The following is a 13,278-nucleotide window of genomic DNA, read 5'->3' on the forward strand; positions in this document are numbered from 1 at the left end:
ACCTTAGATGCCACAGTCAATAGTATTTAAAGGGAATTCATTAGCAGATTTTTTTGCTATGAAATCTAAGAGCAGCATGATGTAGGGGCAGAGAGCCTGCTTCCAGCATTGTTTGCTGGGCTGCTTGGTGGCATTTGGCTAGAATCCCTGTTTTCTCTGCTGTAGTGGTTAGAATTCTGAGCTGCTTATAACCCCGCCCATACTCTTGATTGGCCACTTACTGTGTCCATTGTTAGGAAGCTGCCAGTCAGTGGTGGGGGCGGGGTTATACAGATTAGCATGGCTTGCCTGCACTTGAGACTTTGTCCACCCCTGATAATCTCCTGGTGATAAAACACTGTATTGAAACTACAGCATGCAGCCTAATAAGTGACACATTTCTGGAATCTAGGTCTCTGCCCCTACATTGTGCTTTTCTCAAACCTCAAAAAGCTGCCGACAGCTTGGGACTAAAAAAAGAAAAATTATATAAAAAGCTAGTCTGAAAAAATTAAAGAAAAAATCAAATCTCAGAATGAAGGAACAAAAAAAACCTTTTTTTTTTTTTCAGAAAAAGTGGTGTAATTTTTTTTTTTTTTTTTTAAATCCATATACATGATATGATATAGTTTCAATCCTAATAACCCTTACGCAAAAGTTAACACTTTGACAGTCATTTCAACACATAGAAAGGCGCTAATACGTTATTTGTGCAAAAAGTTAAACGGTGTAGATTTAAAACCGGAAAAAGTATGACCGATTTATTATTATTATTATGCCCATAAACATAATGTAATAATTATTAATATATTTTAAATTTCACACAATGGTGGCTTTGAACAATATAACAAAAACAAGCTCCTATATAACTATATTGATAAAAAAATAAAGAAAGTTATGCAGCAGCACACAATCAATAAAAAATAAAAATAAAGTAGGGAAAATGTGGACGGCCTTTAAAGCGGTTGTCCGGTACTTTTGCATTGCTGACCTGTGCTTTGGATAGGTCATCAATACTAGATCGTGGGGGTGCGACACCTGGCACCATTGCCCGTCTGTGCCGGCGGTGGCCCATTGTGATCAGTTGCCGAGCCGCTCCTATTTGAATGGAGTGGATCCGCAGTACCCCACTGTGGCTGCTGTACAGTGGATCTAGCTGTGCCGTTCTGCTACGCAGCCGTTATACCGTCTAACCGGAAGCCTGACTTGGTAATGCAGCCACATCCCCGGCAGTGATTGTATGTGTGACACGCAGAAGCTTCTACTCATCTGCCCGCACGCTCTATGCCTATGATCATGGACGCTCTAGAAGCATTATATAGCAATTAATTTAACTTGTAAATAATATCCAGAAATTGATTATAGATTTAAGGTGGAATTTATCTTCAAGGTGTTTATTGATTTACTGTATTTTACCTGGAATGGATGTAAATATTCTTCTTTTTCCTTTGATGGAACCAATAGAACCATTATCGTTTACCAAGCATTGTATTGCGTGCAAACCGATTCAGAGATCAGCTGTTATTGTCATCATGAGTCTCACATTTGTGGGAATTTATGCCTCAGTTACTCTGAAGAAAGCCAACGTGTGATATCACATTAGGTATTTCGCGGTTTCCATGGTATACATTCTTATAAAGAGGTTTAAGGTTGCTGTGCAGGTATCCTCATTTTCTAGGGTTTTATGGTGTACTTTCTTGTATACAGGACACCTGACAGATAGTGAGTGTAGTCAGAGACATTTTTCAAGGAAGGGACCCTTAACTGACCGAAAACGAAGTTCCAGTCGGCCACGGAGAAAAGGAGATGAGTCCCAATCTTCAGGTTATCACAGTGAAGGTCTGACCTGCACTTTTACTAGTGGTCCTGCTTCATATCACTTTTTCCTTTCTTCAGTGAGCTTTGCGTCCGGTTTTAACACTTGGCTTTCTCTTTGATTGCTTGTTCATTGTATTAGGTGAGACCTTAAAGGAGAAGCAGGCTCCAAGAGCAGGTCTGAAGCTGTCCAGCAGTTCCAGTAGGCTGAGAGACTTTAAGACCACTGTTAGCAATATGATTCACAGTCGACCATCGCAAGCGTCACAAACCACGCCAAGCATACATCATGTTGGAAGTGCAGTGGATCAAGCCGAAATCAAGCCCCCCTCAAGTTTAGCAGTAAGACCGAGGGACTGGGAAATGGACAATACCAGCAGTGAGATGAAATCGGGGTTATCCGGCAGGTATCGGCCCACATGGCGTCCAACACGTGAGCCATTAAATGTTGATAGTGTGTTCAGAACTGAAAAGAGAAAAAATACAGGATACAGTCCACTCAGTCCCTTCTCAGAAGAAGCTGGTAAGATGATGTCCTCCTTAAGCATCTTATGCTCGTTTGCTCATCATGAAGTCCTCTCTTCTCCTTTGTTGTCAGACCTTCTTTCCACGTTAACGTCCATATTTGTCTCACTATAGAGGACAACGTTGTTCATAGTGAAACCTGGTTTTGCATTTTAGCTGTAATGGTTCCACCTAGGCATACTGACGGGTTCTGTGGTTTTGGCGAGGTGTGGTTTGTCCCATTTTCAGTTTGAGTGACTGTATGTCAGGACTTGTGGCTTTATATGCTGCACCCTGGTGAATGTCCATCGCGTGTGCTTGTGTTCTTATAGACAAAGTTAAGTGGAGTCTGTCAGCAGGTTTTTATTATGTAATCGTAGAGTAGCAGGATGGAGGGGCTGAGGATGTGATTCCAGCCATGTATCACTTGACTGTGTGTTGCTGTTTCGATAAAATAGGTGTTTTCTCTGCTGCTAATCCAACCCACACCACTAATTGGCAGCTCTCAGTGTACATTGTACATTGACGGAAAGCTGTTAATCAGTGGTGGGGACAGGGTTACACAGAGCCGTTTACTAAGAGACGTGAGACGCCAGGTCTTGTAGTGATAATCTCCTGCTGATAAAACACTCATTTGTATCAAAATAATAGTATGCAGAGCAGCAAGTGAGACATCACTGGAATCCGGGTCTAAGCTCCTACCCTATGCTGCTGTCGGATTACATAACAAAACCTGAACAAAACCTGGTCACAGATTCCCTATTAAAGTTATGGATCAATATTAAAAAAATATGGCTTCTTTCTTCTAAAATGGCATGACGCAGTACCCAGGTTATATGTGGTACTCCTGCTCTGCTCTACTAACTCCAGTGAAGCTGAGCTGCAGTAGCGGACACAACACAGGTGTTGTGATCTCTAGTGCTGGTTTCACACATCTGTGTTTCTTCTGATCTGAATATGAGAGACTCGTATATGCCTAATGAGTTTGTCAAGTTGGCGATGTGTGAAACCTGCCCGAATGAAGGGACGCATGTTCTTACAATTGTAGAATACCCTAAAGCAACAGTGAAAACGCTGACCAGGGGGTTAAAAAAGTGATGCCTTTTACCGTATGTATGTTATTGTTTGCTATGGAAATCTCGATGTTCTGATGACAGCATCCATAACGAAAAATACTGTTGTAAAGGAAAAATATAATGAGAAAATGACCTACTACTACTAGTAAAATGTTTAGCTTTTTTTTGTATTAATGTTTTACATTTTTTTTGTAATAAAGAAAGAAATTGGTATTCTTGCAATTTTGATCATCATTCTCGGCGGTGCAATGTCCTGTGAAAACAAGACATGCGCAGCTGAGAACAATGGCTGCCTATGCGCAGAATGATCTATAGGGTGGGCTATGTATATAGATACACCTAAATGAAAGGTGAATGGTTGGTGATATCAACTTCCTGTTTGTGGCACATAAGTATATGGGAGGGGGAAAACTTTTCAAGATGGGTGGTGACCATGGCGGCCATTTTGAAGTCGGCCATTTTGGATCCAACTTTGTTTTTTCCAATGAAAGAGGGTCATGTGACACATCAAATTTATTGAGAATTTCACAAGAAAAACAATGGTTTGCTTGGTTTTAACTTAACTGTATTCTTTCATGAGTTATTTACAATTTTCTCTTTGTTTACAGCCATTGACATGTCTTAGAGGTTAACACGTGAGGCGCGGATAGAAATTGTGTTGATGTCTGGTGAACGCAGAACCCGGGTCATTACAGCAGATTTCAATGCAAGACGCCCTACACAAGAAAACTCACCATTCCCATGTTATTTAGGAGTATCCATATAAATGGCCCACCCAAAAAAGTTTGCCTCATCACTGAACATAATGTTCTGTGTAAACTGAGGGTCCTGTTCCAATTTTTGTTTTGACCATTCAGCGGATTTTAGCTACTCACGAATGGCACCCTTACAAAATCCAGCTGCTGCAGCATCTCAACAAGGATGACCCAGATCGGTGCGCAGAATGAGCAAAACAAAAATTGGAACAGGACCCTCAGTTTACACAGAACATTATGTTCAGTGATGAGGCAAACTTTTTTTTTTTTTTTTTTTTGGGGGGGGGGGCATTTATATGGATACACCTAAATAACATGGGAATGGTGACAGTTTTTTTGTGTAGGGCGTCTTGCATTGAAATCTGCTGCAATGTCCCGGGTACTGCGTTCACCAGACATCAACACAATTTCTATCCGCTTCTCACGTGTTAACCTCTGCGACATCTCAATGGCTGTAAACAAAGAGTAACTTTTAAATAACTCCTGAAAGACTAAAGTTACTTTAAAACCAAGCACATCTTTGTTTTTCTTATGAAATTCTCAATAAGTTTGATGTGTCACATGACCCTCTTCCCATTGGAAAAAACAAAGTTGGATCCAAAATGGACGACGTCAAAATGGCCACCATGGTCACCACCCATCTTGAAAAGTTTTCCCCCTCCCATATACTAATGTGCCACAAACAGGAAGTTGATATCACCAACCATTCCCATTTTATTTAGGTGTATCCATATACATGGCCCGCCCCGTAGTATAGATTGCTTAGTGCGCATCGTTTATTTAGGTCTGCCTGTGTAAACCAGCTGTTAAACCAACACCAATTGGGAGAAGTTTACTGATCAGCGGTTGTTTAGTGTAGCCAGTCCGTCCACATAAGCCAACTGTCATGGTGCAGGGACAGGAACTCTGAAGTCCCCTGTTGTGAATCCTATGCTATCAGATTTGTACAGAGGTCTTGCCTGTAGGTGAAATATTGTCTGTGATGATAATGAGACTGCTGAAAAAGGCCTCTATAAAGAACAGAAAGTATGAGTCTAAAATACCCCAAGTGACAAGTGTGAAGTTTTCAAAAATAAATGTAAAGTAATAATCTGACATAAAAATGAAGGTTATTTTCTGATGTATTCCCTTCCACATTAGCGAAGATATAAGTGTGTGCAGGATATGTCCTGAACCTTGTTTGCAGCTGTCCAAATCCCTGCTTCTGGCGTGATATACCATCCTTGTGACTTCACATCCATTAATCTCGCACACATGGACAGGGGCGAGTGGGCTTTTGAGGTTAAAAATAGTCATGTCTTCACCTTTGTCAGCATCAGAACTTGTAAGGATTTCATAGAGTGAAATATGATGAGAAAATCATTTTAATTATTTTCTATAAAAGCCAAGGAACTCTCGGTCAGTGATCGGAGGGAATCTGCCAATCCTGACACAAAGGAGAAGCATCCATGTGTGAAATATAGAAGTTGGGGTGTTGGACGTGGTACTCCTCCTCACCTGGTGGATCAGCAGCAGCCTCGTCTTATCCAGAGGATGGAGTCTGGCTACGAAAGTAGTGAACGCAACAGCAATAGTCCCATCAGCATGGACTTACCTTTATCAGAGAATTGTAGTGCTTTTCGGTAACTATTTTGTATGATTATTTATTAAGAACACGTATTTTACATGGCAGAACATGGTTTGGAATAACCGCATACATGTAAGGCACATAACATGGTAAGGCTATGTGCACACGTTGCGGATTTACTGCGGATCTGCAGCGTTTTTTTCCGCACACAAACGCTGCAGATCCGCAAGTGATTTACAGTATAATGTAAATCAATGGGAAAATAAAAATACTGTGCTAATGGTGCGGAAAATTCCACACGGAAAACGCAGCGGATTGAAAGAAGGAGCATGTCACTTCTCTTGTGCGGATCTGCAGCGTTTCTGCACCCATTCCATTATACAAATCCGCAGGGGTAAAAAACGCATGAAATCCGAACAGAACCTGCAACAAAAACGCACAAAATCCGCAAGAAAAACTCATCAAATCTGCGCCTGCATTTTCTGCCAGGAGATGCAAATTTTGTGCAGAAAATTCTGCACCCAAATCTGCAATGTGTGCACATACCCTAAAGGGAACCCTGCCTGTCTAACACTGCTGTAATTCATTCCATATTAAAGTCCACAATAACCTATCAATTGAGGTCAGGAATAATGTTACTAATTAGATACACACTGCAAAATAGCCAGGCGCTGGACCCTTTCCCCAGCCTGCCTTTCCTTTTCACAATGTCTGTGCGAGTTACCCACACACAGCAGTAATGCACCACAGAGTGCCAGTGCACATTTTAGGAGACTACCCACGGTGTAGGAAAAGCAGAGACCATCCTTGCCCCCCAAAGTGATATCACTTGCGGGGTTGGGGATAGTCTCTGTTTGCCATGTAATCTCCTTACATTGAGCACTGACAGTGCGCTTTTTGCTTGCTTGTCACGTCTCATCAGAGTCGGTGAGGGAGTGCACTGTCACTATGCATTAAAAAAGTGAAACAGATCCTGTGGAGCATATGTCGGAATTGACAACTGACACATACTCAGAAGAGCAGGGATTAGCCCAGCCCCTGAAATGGAGGACACTATGTTTCTGGGTGGGGACAGAGTCTGTAGCAATGACCACAGCCTCTGCCCCTTGATGATATATCTTGAGATATCACTGGGATTCTCAAACTAAGGGTACCGTCACACAGTGCAATTTTGATCGCTACGACGGCACGATTCGTGACGTTCCAGCGATGCATTTACGATATCGCTGTGTCTGACACGCTACTGCGATCCGGATCCCCGCTGAGAATCGTACGTCGTAGCAGATCGTTTGAAACTTTCTTTCGTCGTCTAGTGTCCCGCTGTGGCGGCATGATTGCATTGTGTGACACAGGTTGTATACGATGTGCGCACAGTAACCAACGGCTTCTACATCGGAAATACGTCATGAAATTATCGCTCCAGCGCCGTGTATTGCAACGTGTGACCGCAGTATACGACGCTGGAGCGATACTTATACGACGCTGCAACGTCACGAATCGTACCGTCGTAGCGATGAAAATGGCACTGTGTGACGGTACCCTAAGTGTCATCAAAGAGGAAGGAGGAAAAAATAAAGCAGAGTAGTGAGAGAGGGATAGGGTTTTTTTTTTTATTAAAGTGTTTTAGAAAAGAGATTATTACATGAATTAGACAGACATTTGGATTAAAATAAATGTTAGGTTCGGACCACCCCATTAATAAAATGAGAATATTTATCTTTAAATATAAAATGAAAACAATAGGTGTGCTGTGAATCATATCTTTACAGTTTTATTTATTGTGATTTAGCTGCCTATAAAAGACACTTTAAAAAAAAAATGTTTTCCTTAAAGCAGCTCTCGTAGAAAAAGCATAACAATTGAAGCACACTACTCTGCCTAAATTGATGTTATTCATTTGGAAGCAGAAGGCCTAATTATAGAGGACCATTATTTCACTGGAGAACAGAGCAGAACAATGTAATAAGTGATGAGTCACTACTTACACTACTTAGAGAGAAAAAAAATATCGCATACACTATGCAAAAATGCTACTTTCTATGTGAAGACAAAGAACCTTCTTGTTACTCGTGAAGTAAAGGCTTCTCACCCTGCTGTATATTTTATTGTGTAAATCTATTTTTTTTTCTTTTTCTAAAAGGGAATATCATTCAAGGAAAAGTCCCGGTACCGCTCCAGCCCCTACCTGGCGTAACATCCCAAAGTCTCAGAGCAGCAGCGCCTTAGACATGGCAGATTCTGCCTCAAGTGTCTGGGTTAAGGTCCATCCCTCTCATGTTGGTAAGATTGGGTGTCAACATAGCGACACATACCCTGATACCAGTGATGTCACGAATGTAACTAATGGCTGTGTTTGGCTGTTTCAATAAAATCAATGTTTTTATCAGCAGGAAACTATCACTAGAGGATTAGGGGTCTTTTGCCTCTTGGTCCAACTCCACCCACATCACGGATTAGCAGCTTTTTCTCAATGTACAGTATATACAGAAAGCTGCCAATCAGTGATGTGTGCGGGGTTACAGAGAGCTCAACACTCCGAGCTCTGCTAGATTTTCAGCAGAGCAAACTGATTACATGACAACTGCAGCAACCAGTAAACTAAGGCCGGTTTCACATTTGCGGTTGTGTCCGCAGCGTTTGTGCCGCAATTTTCCGCATGCGTTGTGTTTTCCTATCTTTAACATTAGGGGCACGTGTCTGCGATTGGTTGCGTTTCGCCGCGTTTGACGACGCATGCGTCGTTTCGTCGTCTGCGGTTTGGCGCGGTAAACGCTACATGTAGTAATTTTAGAGGCGTCAATTTGCCGCCTAGAAACGTATGCGATTGTTAGCGCTAGGAATGCGGCAAAAAAAACGCATCACAGCCTATGGGAACGCATGCGTACACATGTCTTTGCGTACGCATGCGTTTGATGCAATTGCGTACTTCGGACGGCGCATGTCCAGGAACTGATTTAGACATGCCCATTAAAGACACACCCTCCTGGAAATATCAAATGCATGCGCATAAAAAGCGCAAACATATGTAAAAACGCATGCAAACGCTGCTTTTTTTTTTACCATCATGTGTAAGCTGATGCAGATAATAAACGCTGCGTTATCAGACGTTTGCATGCGTTTGCGGTTGCGAACAATACGCTGCGGACTTAACCGCAAATGTGAAACTAGCCTTAGTGATACATCGCTGGAATCAGAGTCTCTGTCCCTACATCGAGCTGCTGTCCGATTACGTAGCAAAAACCTACTGACAGATTCCCTTTAAACAAAATTATTTCTTATTCGGCATGTTTCTGTGTTATCATTGTAGTATCCGAGAGTCCAGGACCTATGAAGAGCGAATTGGATGAACTTCAAGAGGAAGTATCGAGAAGAGCAAGGGAGCAGGAGTTGCGCTGGAAGCGTGAAAAAGAGATTGAGGCGGCCATGGGATTTAACCCACGACCTCGGCGGTTTTTAGATTTGGATGAGTTACAGAACCAGGGTAATTTGATCTGATCACTTACTTCTATACTTCTTGCATATCCTCATCATCTGAAGTACTGCTGATTCCAAATGATCATGTAATATTTAGTTTCCTACTGTTCTAAAATTCCTGATCTGGTAACTTACTGGGGAGTTGCTGCGTGTCCCCTAAAGACATGCACAGAGGACCCACTATACAGCGGACTTTAATTCTCTGAAATGAATGACACAAATCCTGTAAAGTATCAGAACGGTGGCTGTTAGTGCAGAGAATTCTGAAGATTGTGAAATGTGTGCTATGTTGTGTATAAATATGTGATTCTTCAGAATTTGTATTAGTCTATGCCTGATGCAGAGACCTGTGTAGTCTCGAAAGCTTGCAATTTGTTACCATCTTTTTAGTTAGCCATTAAAAGGTATCAACCACTGAGGACTCTCAATTGTGAAGATTGTGAATGCATACTTGGTGGATAAGATGATCACCAACAATTAATTCTGCATACATTTTATTTAATGTGTGAAGAGCCACATAATTGATTCTCACTTCTACAGTTTAATGAATATTTCATATTTTTATTGTATTTTAGGCCTTTTTGCAGCATTGTGCTATGATTTCAGTACCTCTCCTTTGCAGTACCTCAAACATGTACACTAAAAATCATGCAGAACTTTAGTAAGGTTGATACAGTGCTGCGCTCCTTTATTTCAGTCTCATACACTTCATTTTTTTTTTTTTTTAGGTTATTGAAACTAAAATACTAAAATTCTAAAAAATTTTTGCCTGCAAAATCTCTACCATTGTTTGCAATGGATTAGTATTTGCATTATTCTGCTATGATTATTATACTTGAATTGTTTTTAAAAGAAACCTGTCAGCTTAAAGGGAATCTGTCACCACTTTTTTGGGATATCAGGTAAAAATATCATTCAATTCAGTGTCCCCTATGCATTGTAACAGTACTTTTGATACCCCTTGGCGCCCCACCTATGATCCATAAATATCGTTTTTATTTCTCTCACGGTGTATGTAAATATCCTCGGTCTGGTCCAGTCTGATGGGCGGGGCTCATTGTCCGTCTCCCCCCCCCGCCTGGCTTGCTCTGCTCATTCTTTTTGGGGGATTTCTGCATTCGTGTATAGTTTTGGCGCGTGCGCATTCAAATAGCCTCTCGCACGTGCGCATTATGCTTTGCTCAACTGTGGGCAAAGCCAAAAATCATTATTGTGCATGCGCCGACATACGCCATGGCTTTCTGTGGCCCGGGAGCACGCGCGAGAGGCCATTTGAATGCACACGCACCAAAACTATACGCGAACGCAGAAATTTCCCAAAAGAATGCGTAGAGCAAGCCAGGAGGGGGGGAGAGATGGACAATAATCCGCGCCCATCGGACCGGACCAAGAATATTTACATACACCGCGGGAGGAATAAGCCGGATTACTTACCAGTAATGCTCTTTTAATGAGTCCACGACAGCACCCCACATGAGAGAGGGATCCACCCATAGGAACAGGAAACCTACAGAATAAAAGGAGGCAGTCCCCTCTCCTCCTCAGTTTAGTTTTCAGAGTATAAAGGGAACCGCAAAGTTTTAGTATTAACTCATAATCAGCAATTAAAAATGTCTTAAACTCTATACAACCATTATTTGTGAGCTTAAAAGAAGGAATTTGTGCATAATTAGGGAGGGTAGTAAATGGGTGCTGTCCTGGACTCATTAAAAGAGCATTACCGGTAAGTAATCCGGCTTTTTACCCTTCGCCACGACAGCACCCCACATGAGAGATTTTCAGAGAGCCATTATCTGGGTGGGATTACTGTACTAAGGACAGCTCTACCAAAGGTCAGGTCAGAAGATGTAGATAGATCAAGTCTATAATGGTTGTAAAAAGTAGAACGTGTTGACCAGGTTGCGGCCTTACATATTAAATGGATTGGTACATCTGCTTGTTCCGCCCAGGAGGAAGCCATGGCTCGTGTTGAATGTGCTTTTATACCCAATGGAGGAATCTCGCCTTTTGATGTATAGGCCAAGCAGATAGCTTCTCTGATCCACCGAGATACGGTAGCTTTTGTGACCCCATGTCCTTTCCTGTGGCCCTGAAAGGAGACAAACAGAGCCCTACTCTGCCTCCATGTCTGAGACCTTTCTGTATAGGTCAGGATGGCTCTTCTGACATCTAAGGTGTGGAACTTATGTTGTTCTGGAGTTACAGGGGAATCAAAAAAGGAAGGGAGAAAAATTTCCTGTGATCTGTGGTAGATGGATGCCACCTTAGGGAGGTATGAGGGGTCTGGTTTTAGGACTACCCAATCTTGGAATATTAGTAAGAAAGGTGGGTCTACTGATAGGGCCTGGATGTCACTAACCCTTCTGGCAGAGGTTAGAGCTACCAATAAGGCTACTTTATATGTTAGGACATTTAAAGGTATGGAATCTAGTGGCTCAAATGGGGAGCTGGTTAAGGCCTCCAGTACTAGATTTAAATCCCACGGAGGTAGACGGGGAATATGGACCGGGTTACTACGTTCACAAGACTTTATAAATCTGGTGATCCACCTATTAGCTGCTATATTGCATCCGTATAGGGCTCCCAATGCTCAGACCTGTACTCTTAAGGTGTTTACCGATAACCCTAATTCTCGGCCCATTTGTAAGAATTCTAGAATAGGTGTCACCGGAACTTGCGTAGTGAACGGTACTGTATAGAAATTTAAGAATTTATTCCATACCCTACTATATATTAGGGTGGTAGATTTTTTTCTACTTAGTAAAAGGGTGTTTACTAGTTCTACTGAAAACCCTCTTGAGCTTAATAGCTGCCTCTCAAATTCCACGCCGTCAAGTGAAGACCTTTCACTTGCGGGTGGAAAAAGGGGCCCTGGAACAGCAGCTCCTTGTTTGATGGAAGAACCCATGGGTCGCATAGACACATGGTCTGGAGACAAGAAAACCATGGTCTTCTTGGCCAAAAGGGTGCAATGAGGATTACTCTTGCTCGTTCCCTCCTGATTTTTCTGATCACTAGTGGAATCAGAGACATCGGAGGAAAGGCATATGCTAGTTTCAACTTCCAAGGGTGGTGAAGAGAGTCCAACATGTCTGGATGATCCATGAAGTTCAGGGAAGCGAACCTTTTTACTTGTCTGTTGTCCCTGGTGGCAAACAGATCTATTTGTGGTATACCCCATGATCTTGTTATCATTTTGAATATGGTTCTGTTGAGGGTCCATTCCCCTTGGCGTAACATGTTTCGGCTGAGGTAGTCTGCTTTGATGTTTTCTACACCTCTGATGTGTAGGGCTGTTAGGGATGCGAGATGAGTCTCTGCTAGCTGGAAGATGTCTGCTTCTATGGTCATCAGACTTCCTGACCGTGTACCACCTTGACGGTTCACATATGCCACTGTGGTGGAATTGTCCGAGAAAACCCTTACATGTGCTCCTCGTATCTGTGGAAGAAATGATTTAAGCCATATTCTACCGCTCTTAATTCTTTCCAATTGGAAGAACATGTCAATTCTGTCTGATCCCAGATATCTTGGGCTAGACTATCCTCCATATGGGCACCCCACCCCGTAGGGCTGGCATCGGTGGTAATTATCCTAGAAGGGTCTATTATCCATGGTACTCCCTTTGAAAGGTGCTCCATATCTAGCCACCAGGATAGGGATTCTATAACATCCCTGGAAAGAGTTAGTTTTTTTTCCAGATGTCCCTCTTTTCCCTGAACCGATAATACTTCATACTGTAATGGACGGGTATGAAATTGAGCCCACGGCACGGCTGGAATACATGAGGATAATGATCCCAGTAAGGACATAGCTTTCCTTAGTGTCATGTGTGGGTTTTCCATTGCCCATGACACCTTTCATTGTATAGTGAATCTTTTTGACTGTGGGAGGAAGCATTTCTGACTTACTGAGTCTAGCTGGATTCCTAGAAATGTTTGAACGGTTTCTGGATTCAGCCTGGACTTTTCGAAGTTGACGATCCAACCTAACTCCTGTAGGGACGAGATCGTATTAGATAATCGAATTACATTGAGGTATAGAATTTCCTACTACTAGAAAATCATCTAGGTAGGGTATTATTAAAGTGTCCTGTTGGCGTACATGA

The 13,278-nt window shown here is 42.2% G+C and overlaps 1 protein-coding gene across 6 annotated transcripts in view; it reads left to right on the plus strand.

Moving 5' to 3' along the window:
* The window catches only part of USP54 (ubiquitin specific peptidase 54), a 142,521-nt gene that overhangs the window by 105,332 nt on the left and 23,911 nt on the right, over positions 1-13,278 (plus strand). For 4 of the 6 annotated variants that reach the window (XR_013214531.1, XM_077259260.1, XM_077259264.1 and 1 more), the window contains exons 12-16: positions 1,687-1,818; positions 1,937-2,317; positions 5,514-5,751; positions 7,837-7,976; positions 9,004-9,177. Coding sequence is in view for 5 of the 6 variants with exons in the window: in XM_077259260.1 (XP_077115375.1) it covers positions 1,687-1,818; positions 1,937-2,317; positions 5,514-5,751; positions 7,837-7,976; positions 9,004-9,177 (1,065 nt within the window). In the remaining variant the exon portion in view is untranslated. The remainder of the gene's footprint in view (positions 1-1,686; positions 1,819-1,936; positions 2,318-5,513; positions 5,752-7,836; positions 7,977-9,003; positions 9,178-13,278) is intronic. The other 2 variants (XM_077259262.1, XM_077259263.1) reach the window with 2 other exon arrangements.

This window comes from Ranitomeya variabilis, chromosome 4 (assembly GCF_051348905.1).
Source record: "Ranitomeya variabilis isolate aRanVar5 chromosome 4, aRanVar5.hap1, whole genome shotgun sequence".
In the NCBI taxonomy this organism is placed as follows: Eukaryota; Metazoa; Chordata; class Amphibia; order Anura; family Dendrobatidae; genus Ranitomeya; species Ranitomeya variabilis.